The 12,905-nt window shown below is 40.0% G+C and overlaps 1 protein-coding gene across 10 annotated transcripts in view; it reads right to left on the bottom strand.

The window, feature by feature from the left end:
* The window catches only part of CDC27 (cell division cycle 27), a 73,295-nt gene extending 60,736 nt beyond the window's left edge, over positions 1-12,559 (bottom strand). For all 10 annotated transcript variants that reach the window (XM_032870922.1, XM_032870917.1, XM_032870925.1 and 7 more), the window contains exon 1: positions 12,408-12,559. In XM_032870922.1, the coding sequence (XP_032726813.1) occupies positions 12,408-12,434 (27 nt within the window). In that variant the 5' untranslated portion in view covers positions 12,435-12,559. The remainder of the gene's footprint in view (positions 1-12,407) is intronic.
* Between the last annotated feature and the right edge of the window lie 346 nt (positions 12,560-12,905).

Genomic DNA, 12,905 nt, shown 5'->3' with positions numbered 1-12,905 from the left:
AATGGTAAATGACTTTCATTTGGGGTCTCTAGATCCTCCTGTTTAAACTTACTGTCTATACAGTCTAAATTTTTTAAAGTCTCAGAGATGTTCTAATTTGGCCACCTCCAGACAGACACAAGGGAAAGGAAGGAAGGAATTTAAATTTAATTTTTAATAATCTATACTAACCCAGAGAGCATTTTTCCCCTCTAATTTAGTGTTTTTTTTTTTAAATGAATAAATTCTTTTTTTTAAAAGACTTTACTTATTTATTTGACAGAGAAAGACACACCGAGAGAGGGAACACAGGCAAGGGGCGTGGGAATGGGAGAAGCAGTCCTCCCACTGAGCAAGCAGCCCCATGCGGGGCTTGATCCCAGTACACTGGGATCATGACCTGAGACAAAGGCAGACACTTAACTACTGAGCCACCCGGGCACCCCTAATGTTAGTGTTCTTAATCCAGTCATTTCCTACTACTTCAAGAACTATCTAAAACTGCTATTCCAAGTGTGGTCCTTGCAGTAGCAACATCAGTACCTTCTGAGAGTTTTCTAGGAGTGTGGCATCTCAGACCCCACCCCAGACCTACTAAATCAGAATCAGCATTTTAACATTTATATGCATATTAAAGTTTGAAAAGGACTGATCTAAAAAGGACTTACTCTAATGAAAAACATCCCCACTCAACAGACTCCCCAAAGCCAAAGAGACTGTCTCATCTAATGTTAATTCAAGATGTTATGAATAAAATAATTTCTAATCCTTTAGGCCTTATCCCTTAGCTTTAAAAGAAAGGCCTGAATTACTCAAATTCCAAAGCCTCTTGTTTGCAGGACTTCATGTTCTTTCTTGGCCCCAATTCATTTCTTACACCTAATAAAACACCCTACATACTAATAGAAATGAATCACAATACCATCTCCTTTCACAATCCACCCAAATTAGCTGGGCTACAAAGAAATCTCCCTTTGGTCTAAAATGTACCATCTTGCTCTCCCCCCCACCCCCGGATATCTTCAGAAGTAGTTGGCATAACCTATAGGATGATTCCAACAGTATACACAAAAAATATGACTTACCTACTTTAAATAAGAGAAAACCTAGACAGGCGCCTGGGTGGCTCAGTTGGTTAAGCAACTGCCTTTGGCTCAGGTCATGATTCTGAAGTCCTGGGAATAAGTCCCACATCGGGCTCCCAGCTCAGTGGGGAGTCTGCTGCTCCCTCTGACCCTCTTCCTTCTCACTCTCTTTCTCTCTCTCTCTCAAATAAATAAATAAATAAAATCTTTAAAAAAAAAGGAGAGAGAAGAGAAATCCTGGATTTTTCAGATACTTATAAACTCCATACTAAAGATAATTTGCTGTCCCAAAGCCTGATGATCCCAACACCCCTACTCTACCTCAAGTCCACTGCATCACAACCCCTGGAAGCTGAGACGGAGTTTAGATGTCTTTACTTTTAAACCTTTTCATTGGTAAGCATTCAGTTCTCAGAATCTTTTTTTTTTTTTTTTTAAGATTTTATTTGAGAGAGAGACACCGCAAAAGAGAACATGAACAGGGGCAAGGGGAGAGGGAGAAGCAGGCTCCCCACTGAGCAGAGAGCCCAATGTGGGGCTCAATCCCAGGACCCCTCAGAATCATTCTTTTACTCTTCTAAATAAGTAGTTCCCTGTCCTTTACAGCACACTCTTTTGTGAAAACTTGTAGAAGCTACAGCCCTTCTTTCCAGAAAAAAAGCACACGTACAAATATATATATACAGAAAAATCTGTGTACAGCGTTAGGTGTTCACAGATATTTTGGTTCATTAAGTATCACTGGTGTAGCTAAAGGGACACAGTATTAGATCCTGATACATAACAGTTTTCAATAAATACTTGTAGGATTGAATTTAGATTTCGAAAGAAAGAAGTCGTCGAGACAAGTTACTGACCTAAAAAGGTACTTTGTCTTTTGCATATAGGAGACTACTACAGTACTAGGGCCTGGAGGAGCAACTCAAAACATCTTTTACCACATAAGGTCACAGATGCTTGGTTAAGTATACATGAAATAATGAATGTATTGTTAAATCAGTTTGGGTACATTATGTATTTAAATGGTTCAAATGGTCTACTGTCTAACAATCACTTACAGAACTGCACCTAAAGAATCGTATCTAGAATCTATCCCCACTCTTCTGGTCCTATTCCATAATAACGTTCTTCCCTTTAAACTCTTAGCCTCCTAAATGGTCTTCCTGCCTACAAGCTGTAAGGTAATCCACCCTGTCCCAGAATTACATTCCTCAAACATAAATATCATCAATACTAAACAGAAGATGACAGTGAAAGGCCTGGGTTTATATCCATGTTCCACCACTTACCAGTTCTGTGTCTTGGGCAAGTAACAACGTCTCAAGTCCTAGTCTCTTCATTTAAAATGTAAGAGTTCAGTAAAGTACATAATGTTTCCTAGCACATATCTAGTAATTACTCAATACATTTCAGCTGTGCCATCATCATCATCATCATCATCATCATCATCATCATCATCATGTCTTCCTCCCTGATCAAAACCTTCTAATGATTCTTCTTGGATAGCTCCACAAAGTTTACAAAATATCTACAGAATAAAGTACAAACTCCTTAGGAAACTATTCAAATCCCATCTGGCTTTAATCTCCCCTTTTCAGCTTTGTTCTCATATCTCACCAAAGCTGCCTATGGTCTAGAACCAGAAAAAGCCTCCATCAGTCACTGAACAGTCACTGTATTTTCATACTATAGTCTTTGCCTACTTGGGTTATCCTTTAACTTGTCTATCTCCTGAAATTTTAGTCATCCTTTCTTCAAAATTCAGCTTACATGTTCCTCTGCCTTTACTGATCTATTCCTTGCAATATTAATTACTCAATCCTTTGAGGTCCTAGACAGTTTTGTTTACACTTTTAAAAATGTCAGGCTGTGAGTGCCTATGTGGCTCAGTAAAGCCAGTAAAGTCAGATGTAAAGCATCTGACTCTTGATTTTGGCTCAGGTCATGATCTCAGGGTTGTGAGATAGAGCCCTGCACTGGGAGAGCCTGCTTAAGATTCTCTCTCCCTGTCCTTTTGCCTCCCTCCCTCCCCCCGCTCATGTGAACGTGCATGCTCTCCTTCAAAAAATAAATAAAATGATCAGGCTATTGATTAGATTTGATTATATTATTTAACTAGGTTGCAGCTTCTTGAGGAAAAAAAAGCCAGATACTATTTTTCTCTATAATTTCTTGGTTATACTACCTAACTTGTTATTTCCCTAGTTATCCTAGATAACTGCCTTTAACCATAGTGCATGCTCAATAAATGTTTATAGAACAAGTATTTGTTTTGGAACTCTGAATCTCTTTTCCACTTACTGAACTACAAATTTTTAGAAACCTAATCTGGAGATAAAATACAAGGTAAGGGACTCTTAATATAATTAGTTTTTACTAATATAAATAAAAGGGAACATTAATGTTGACAATATAAAACAATACAAAATAACATCTAGCTGTTTCTTCCTTGACACAGCAACCTAAACATTAAAAAGCAAAGATCAAGAATCTAATGAGGAAATACCAGTTAGTCAGACAAAGGGGTTGGAATAGATCAGGTCTGGGGGCAACAAAATTTCTTAATGATGCGATCTATTAATACCTGAAAGATATTAAGATTTTTCTGGTTAATAGCAACCTAGATCATGCCATATACTTCCCTTCATACCATCAGATCATTTGCCTTGTCATCTTACTCAATATGCCCACCCCGTGCTCACTCATTCTCTCTCCCTCTCTCTCTCTTGAATAAATAAATCTTTTAAAAAAGCCAAAACAAATAAAAGACAACCAACTTGAGAGAATCAAATTCTTCAGCTGTAGAAAGCCAACATACTGGATTTTCAAATCTCTGCCCAACATAAATTATTTATTTTGAATTATGAATTCAAAATTATGAATAACCCAGGCATTATTACACAGGCCCCTATTTGGTCACCGTCATTGTGGCCACTGTGCTTTTGTTTTGTTTAAAGTTTATTTAAGTAATCTCTACACACAATGTGGGGTTCAAACTCACATTCCAAGATCAAGAGTCACATGCTCTACCGACTGAACCAGCCAGGTACCGCTATGCTTTTGTTTTTTTATCAAACAGGAAGATGAACCTTAGAACAAAAATGTGTGGTGCTGGGAAGGAGTGCACGTAACAGTAGGTCAACTATACTATAGAATTTCTGCTATCTGACCCTCTGTACTAAGACACAGAAAAGACACAGATAAAAAGTAATATGATAAACTATGAGTGTTTTCCTGAGAGAACTTCAACATTTGCACTAAGAATAATGCAAAAAAAGTCATTCAGAAAACAGGTTAAAGGGTGTTCAAATCTAATTTGACTCAACAATATCTTGAATATTTAATATATTCACCCAACTACCAACTCACAGCAGATGAACCCTAACCCTAACTCTCTAACACTTACTAATAACCAAGATGACCAAGAGCTTCATTTTAATCATCTGTAAAATAGGATAAAAACACTACCTCTGAGATAAACCTAGTACAGTACTTGGCTGAATTCTAAACCCACGTAAGAATGTATCTGTCCCTGTGGTGTTCCACCAGACCACACATGACCTAGGCTTCTGGAACCTTGCATATAGGCATCTTTCAAAATGATACTCATTTAAATTAGGTAACTACAATAAATATGAAAGGAAGAAACTCAAAAAACATTTACTTTCTAAGGCAGATCATTTCCCCCTCTGGATTACTTTAATAGTATCTTCTTTGTCTTCTCTGAATTCTTTTCCACCCTATGATCCATTCTTTCTCTATGAGTTTTTCACAAATCAGATCTCATCATATTATCCCTTTACTTGAAATCTTTCACCAGCTTCTTGTTGTCCTTAATAATAAAAATCCAAAGCACGAAACCAGGGAGGGTAGTATAGTCCATGTTTACCTCTCCAGTTCACTTTGTATCATGTTCTCTTATGTTCTCTGTGTTAGGACAACTTTCTTTCAACTCCTCAAACTTGTCAGGTTAGCTTCCTGCCACAGGTCCTTTAAACACACACATAGTTCACTTTACCTGGTACATTCCTCTTTTCCTCCACACAAACTTGATTTGTGTGGATTTGATTCATTCTTTGGACTTCTTTCTCAGGGAATGCTTTTTTGGGGGACCTCTGATGAGGTCAGGTATCCTTATTACACACTCGAACAGCATCAAGTACCTTTCCTTTGTAATACTACAGGATGAGAGTAGTTGAATAATGTCTTCCTCACTATAATCCAAACTCCAGAAAGCTAGGGACTACATTTCATTTTGCTCATTATTAGATTCCCAGCATCTGTTATGTACTTCGTAAGCAAATGCTTAACTAATGTATGTTGAATGAATAACAAGCTCATCTTTGATTTCTGCTAGTCCTCCCACTCTTAGCATCTCAGGTTAGTCTTAGCCTTAAGTTTCTCAGTATTATTATGTGACTGACCCTTGGACAACATGTGTTTGAACTACACAGGTTCAATTACATGTGGATCTTTTTTGATAAATACAGTACACTGCTGTAAATGTATCTTCTCTTCCTTATGATTTTTAAATAACATTTTCTTTCCTCTACCCTTATTATAATACAGCATATAACACATGAATAAAATATGTGTTAATTGACTGTTTATGTTATTGGCAAGGCTTCCGGGCAACAGCAATCTATTAGTAGTTAAGTGTTTGAGAAGTCAAAAGTTACACTGATTTTCAACTGCATGGGGGTCAGCGCCCCTAACTCCCCACATTGCTCAAGAGTCAACAGTATGTCCGATAGTTAAGGATCCCTGGAAATCTCCACTTAAAGAAACTCTGTGGCACACAGAATTACTCTTTTGTAATGAGAATAGTTATCACCTAATACTCCTTTATAAAATACGGGGATTTCCTAAGAATCTACTTGTTTAATTTTGTTGTAAAGAAAAGAACCCATTGAATAGAAAGACTATACCCAGGATTTAATTTTGGAGGTCTGTGGGCCAGCACTTCCAAGAGTGTGACTTTAGGGGCATTATTTAACTTTTTTCAGCCTCAATTTTCTCATCTGGAAAATAGAGCTCTATTTCTTGGACATGGATTAAATGACATGATACAGATATGGTGTTCTTAGCACATAGTAGACACTTAAAACCTTATCCTTTCCTGTCTCCCAATATAAACAAATTCAATACATCTACAGTTTCCATTATTAGAACATCTCCCAGCATATCTGCCACAATTGCTTATTTTGTTAACATATAAGCCACGAAAGACCCAAAAATGATTCAGCAGCTAACTTAGTACTACGGATCACCAGGAAGATGTGACACATTTATATACAATGGCCATAAAGTCCTAGAACTTTGGATTTGTTTCTGTCCTATTAAAATTAAAGAAATGAAAAAGTATTATAATCAAAGGTTCTATCCATTTCTGATATAGAAATCAAGCTTTGGGGCTCCTGGGTGGCTCAGTGGGTTGGGCCTCTGCCTTTGGCTCAGGTCATGATCTCAGGGTCTTGGGGTGGAGCCCCGCATCGGGCTCCCTGCTCAGCTGCCTCTCCCGCCACCTGCCTCTCCGCCTACTTGTGATCTCTGTCAAATAAATAAATAAATAAAATCTTTTTTTTTTTTTTTAAAGCAAGCTTTGTTCAGAAGAACATCATTCCTTTATTACCAATTAATTCTTAGGAGGGTCAGAAGGTGATAGTAAAGGCAGCCAACTCAAACTCTCATATACCCGACATATAACTTGCTGCTTGGAAAACCCCACAAACAGCTTCCATCACTACTCTGCTCAGGCACCTCAGAGTTCCTCAGTGATGGCGTCTCTTTGGGAGGGAAATGGACTATTTTCTAAGGTACTACAGACTGGTAGCTTATAAAGAGCAGGGCTAAGACTTGCTCCTTGGCTAGTTATCTACTGCTCAACTGTTGGTAGGGACTTGCCCGTAAAAGCATATTATTCAGTGCCTCACCCAGGAGTTCTACATATTAAAGCCAGAGGGATGAAATGCTGCTAAAGTTATGAAGAAAAACAGAGCAACACCGGCCCCATCCTCAAAAAAAAAAAAAAAAAAAATTTTTTTAAAAGAGATTTCCTAATGATTAAATGAATGGGTTAGTCCTAGGTTGCAATAATTTAAAAGATTAATCAACATAAAATGAAATAGCAAAGTTCCCTCCTTGTTTGCTCTTCTTAAACATGTAGTATTATTTAAAATGTAAACAAACCTCTATAAATTGTACAACTAATTCAGACTTAAATGTGACCATATAAATTACCCTGTTTTATTCTTGTTTTTGTCAAAAGAAAATAGCTGTCGTTTTTTTGGACCATAAAAAATGGATAATAAAAGCTTTGGACAAGAGAAGAAGGTGTAAGGGGGAAAAAAATCACTGTGGAATTTTCCTGTTATACATTACGATCTAATTTCTAGAATTCTAATTTAGCTTAGGTCTACATCAGTGGTTCTCCATCTGGGTGATTTTGCCCCCCTAAGGGATATTTAATAATGCCGGCGGGGGGTGGGGGGGTGTTTGGTAGTCACAAACGGAGGGGGTACCTAGTTGGTAGAGGCCAGGGATGTTGCACGACATTCCACAATACATCCGAAAGAGTTCCCCATGACGAAGAGTTAGCTTGCCCCAAAAGTCAATAATGCCAAGAATGAGAATCCCTGGTGTACATTACCATGTAATTGGATTATTTTACTAGCCTCTATGTCTCTCTAACTCTTATCTTGTCCCTTCTTCCCAACAGTACCAGATTAACCTTCCCAAAGCAGTGCTTTCATTACAAATCTTTCTGTTCAAAACCTTCAATGGTTATTTATTACCAATACGTTAAACCCCTCAACCTGGGTTAAGTCCTGTAAAATCTGATTCTCCCTGGCTAGCAAAACCTTGTCTTCCTACTCTCAATTCCCATTCTAACCAAGGCTATGATATTTTACCATTTTGTTTTGTTTTGTTTTTGGTTCCTAAACACCATTCTCAAATTTGGGCTTTTGCTCATGCTATTCCATGCCAAAAACACTCCTTCTCTTCTTTACCAATTCAAACCCTTCCTATCTTCTAAAGCTTTAAGTTCTACTCCATCCAACAACCATTCCTATTTTTCCAGTCTAAAAGGATCTACTTCCTGAATTTATTAGTATCTGTACAATGAAATACATTTTGACTTATAACATTATCCAATTGTTCCTGTTAAACATTCTTATCTTCCCAATAAGACTAGACCCCTCAAAAGATCAGAGGTTATGTCTCCACGTTTCCACGGGTTGGCTTCACAAACATCTCTAACTTATTTTGTTCAAAACAGATTGTCCTTCTTCAGATTTGTCTCCCTCTCAAAGGATTCTTCCTTTATTCAACAGTACCACCCAGATGAAATCCAGGCAGATGTTCTTGATCCCCATCCTCTCCCATTCAATCAATTTGCACGTCTTCTTGGTTCTACCTCCAAACAGCTCATGAATATCAACCTTTTTTCTACTCCACTACTACCACTCAGTCTGTTATTTTCATCCGAAGACTGTTTTTACTCTTGCCTCCTTCCTCTCATTCCATTTCATATATAGTAACCAAGAGATCTAACATCTACGTCAGATCAAGTCAATCCTCTTCTGAAAATCTTTCCAAGGACCCCCCCATATACTTAGAATGAAAAGTGAACTCTTTATAATGCCCCCCCCATTAATATGCAACTCCAGCCACACTGGCCTCCTTTCAATTATTTCAACACCAAGTTTTGCTATGTCTAAGGGACTTTGCACATGCCCTTTTCTCTTCCTGTAATGCTCTTCAAATTACTGTTTCCTTCTCAACCTTCAGATCTCAGCTTCAATGTTATTTGCTCAAAAAGGACTTTCTTGAGACTACTTTTAGAGAGATATTCAAATGTCTTTTATATTCTTCTGTGCTTGGTACATAACTGGTGCATAACATTCTTTCCAATTTGATTTTTTCCCCGAGACGGCTTCTTAACTTTTGCTTTTTTGCAGTACCTCTTTTGGTGGTTCAGTTGCAAACCGGACACCTTGGCTTAGGTCAAATCCCTCCTATTAGGTCTCTCTCTCCTAACACCCTCTTCATAGTGCCCTTTTCACAGATTATTAATTTGTGATTATTTGTCTAATGCTTTCTCTATAGACCATAAGCACAAAAAGGGCTACATTAGGACATTAGTCCGTAAAGGAATTAAGTTATCATATATTGCAATGACCTCCTCCTTCACCTCCATTCCCCAAAGCTGATTCTCTCAGTTCAGTACTATACAGCACTGTCTTCAAGATATTACACTGTACCTAAATATAAGGCAATCTATTTTCTAAAAGAAAATTTCATAAACAAATGAGTTCAGCAAACTCAAGTATATAAGTTTTTTGAATAAAGACCAAATAGTCAAATGCCTATTGATTTATCAATTTAGTTCAACAGATATATTTTCAAAGTCATAAAATATATTTAGAAATTTTTTTCTACTTCCATTGAACAGAATAATTTCACTAAAACTATTCACATCTATCTTAGATATCAACAAAGCCATTTTTTTTGGGGGGAGGGGGGGGTCATCTAACATAATTTTCCTGACTACAACACCTTCAATTCTAAGTTATTTGAAATATGGTACCCTTTGAATCCATGTTAGAATGCTTTAACTGTAGGGGCGCCTGGTGGCATGGTCAGGCATCTGATGCTTGGTTTCAGGTCAGGTTGTGATCTCAGGGTGGTGGGATCAAGCCCTGTGTCAGGCTCTAAGCTCTGCATGAAGTCTGCTTGGGATTCTCTCCCCCTCTGACCTCTGCCCTCTCAAATAAATAAATCTTAAAAAAAAAAAAAAAAAAGATGCTGTCCTTGTACATCTTATTCAAGCCAAAAGTATTCCTTCACTATCTAAATAATCTGTTTGAACCAATACTATATGTATAGTACCCATTTACTATCCTGCTTATTAAGGTGATTTTTACAAGCCTTGTTTAATTTCATCCAACACTTCTGTGAAGTTCTATCCCCAGGAATAATTGATAAATCCATTAAAATGTCTTTGCTTTTTTAAAATCAATTTCATCAGGTGAATTTTATAAATATCCAAATTAACACTGATTGAAGTCATTTAGGCTAGCGTCTTTCGTAAACAGTTATATTAAAAATAACTGACAGAATTTCTGCCTCATAATAGGAGAGATGTTTGTAAAGATGCATATATAAAGTAATGCTTTTCTATGAGAGACAATTTGGAGGAGGAGCTAATATTTAGGCTTAGTTGGTTTACCAGATTGGCTATTCCATGGTAAAGAAAAAAACTTTAAAGAAAAAAAAACACAGCAAACAGTTGCTCATCTTTCCTCTCAACTTTTTCCTATGCCTAGTAATTTCACGATGCCTTAAACAATTTTCCAACAAACTTTCATTCCATTATAAGTACAATTACTTACCACAGTTTTTTTTTTAAATTCTATCTGTCCTATTTTTATTTTCTCCTTACCAATTCTTCCCATTTTCAGCCCTATCCCTAATCAGTTGTTCATCCTCGTAGCTAAAGTTGTTTATTCCACCCCATCTTGAATGGATTCTTCTACCACAAATTACAACCAAAATTCTCACGTAGCCATATTGTAAAACTTCTTACCACAGTCCCCAAATCTAATGGACAAAGGTAGTAAGGGGGGTGGCGACATATTTGACTTTTAAGCCTAAAAAATCCTGAAGTGCATTACTGCTACGAGTAAGGAAAATAGAGTAAACCTGATGAGTACTCTATAGGCGTAGGCTACACATTTCTTTTCTTTTTCATGTTTATGTACAAGTTGAAATTGTTATTAAATAGTGTTTATAGGCTAACAATGAAGCTAGTTTATCATTTGAGAAGCCTTCTGGGGCCAGAGAAAGCAAATGTAACATTAGGTAAGACAAAATTACAAGAATATGAAACAGAAATTAAACAACTTGAGTGATCTGCTTATCCATTTAAGAAGGTACAGAAAACTACTAATTTCACATTAGGCCTCAAAAAAAAAAAAAAAAATCTTAAAGGGACCCTTTACCAGTAAGAGGGATTTGGATGGCAAGAAATAGCTTTGGAAGCATTGATACAATTTACAAACAGGTAAATTTCCCAAGACAGAATCCTATGTTACATTAGTTCCAATACTAATAGCTCTTCTATGTAAAGAGCTGTATGTAAAGAAGAAGCCAGCTGGGAGAAATTTCTATTTCATCCTGCCTAGAAAAATTAAGGAAATATGGAAGTGGCGACGCATTAAAATATTTATCATTTGAAATCACAGGCCTATGAAGGGTTATATGAAGTAATTTCTAAAATCGATTTGCTTTGTAACTTCCAAGTAAAGCAAGCCCTTAACTCAATGACAGCAGTTGGTAGAGGTCAACTCTTCTATTCCAGGCAAAGATCCTACGGTGAGTTGAAAGTCTCCCAGACCTGGTCCGTCAGGAAGGGACAAAAGATTCAGTTTCTTGAGATGGCGGGGGGCGGGGCGGGGGGGGGGAAGACTTGGCACTGCATCACACTTCAAATCCAATCGGGTTTCTCCCATGCCAACCGAGCACTGTGCGTCAAAGCATACCCTGGTGTCGTAAGGACAGTGAAATGGATGTAAAAACCCTTATTTGTCTTTCATTTCCTGAACGCCTTATCAACATGTACAATAAAACACTCCAGATCCCCATCACAGGTCACGGGGAGAGCCCCTAGAGTTGCCGCTGCCACCCCCCGGCTCCCCCCCCGCGCCCCCAGTAGAGGTGCTTGCCCCTCAGCACTGGGCCTTGGAGTTTTCTCTTCCCGGATCACCGTCGGGGGGTGGGGGCGAATTCACCGACCGAGGAAAGCAACGTGGGCGAGGAAGTCTGTTACCAAAACAGAAATCGGGATAAAAAATACCGATCCTATCTTCCCTCCGCCCGCTCCCGGAGCACAAAAACAAAACCAAACACCCCCCGCCAACTTGCCCCACCGTTACGAAGGTGGCCCAAGCTCTGATCAAAGGTGCCTCCCAATCATCCTCTGGGCGAGAGAGCACCTGGGGCGAGTCTCCGGCCCCCGCCCCCTGTCCCTCGTCTCTCACCCCGGCCGCGACCAGGCCCCTGGACTGACAGGAGGGGCTGGCCGGACGCTGGCCCGCCCGGGGAAGGCCGCATTATCGCCGAACCGCGCTCACACCGCGGGCGGAAGCAACGTGGGACCTGAGGTAACACGGCTCGGGCTGCGGGAAAGGCCTCGGAGCCGACGAGAAGACACGCAGGACCCGGCAGCAGGGGAGGCGGGAGAAGCAGCCGGGCCTAGGCCGCAGCAGGCCGCGGAGTGGCCATACGCGGCTTCCCGGCCGAGGCTGCGAGCCAAGCCTCAGCGAGCGGGGTTATCATTACCTGGACGGGTTCCTGCAGCACCGTCATCCTTGAGGCTCAGGCCCACTTTCTGCAGTGCCTCAGGCCCCCCCCGTAGCGGCTCCGGCCCGGCCAGCCCCGGCTCATTTAAACTCACCAGCGACCGTTACCGGGGGATGGGGGAGGCCGAGCGATTGCCGAGTACCTCCGAGCGGGACACGGAAATACCCGAAGTGGAGAGATCCGCGCGGGAGCCAGACGGAAAAGCCCGAAGGAGGCCGGAAACGCCCGAGGCCGGTCGGCGGAGGAGGAGACCGTTGCCGGAAACTATCGAGGTTTCCCGGAGACTACCGAGTCCGACCCAGAGCGTAGTTTTCTCCCCTCGGCCACGCCTTCAGTCACGCACGCCACGCCCAATCGGCCACCCTAGGCTGGGCCACGCCCAATCGGCGACCAGCCGGCTGGGCGTGGCTTGCTAAAGCAGGCGGGGAGCGTTACGTGGCTGGACTATCCATCGTCTCCATTCGCCGCTCAACCTCT

Source organism: Lontra canadensis, unplaced genomic scaffold (genome assembly GCF_010015895.1).
Source record: "Lontra canadensis isolate GAN:19392208 unplaced genomic scaffold, GSC_riverotter_1.0 scaffold41, whole genome shotgun sequence".
In the NCBI taxonomy this organism is placed as follows: domain Eukaryota; kingdom Metazoa; phylum Chordata; class Mammalia; order Carnivora; family Mustelidae; genus Lontra; species Lontra canadensis.
This window is presented reverse-complemented; position numbering and strand designations above follow the sequence as displayed.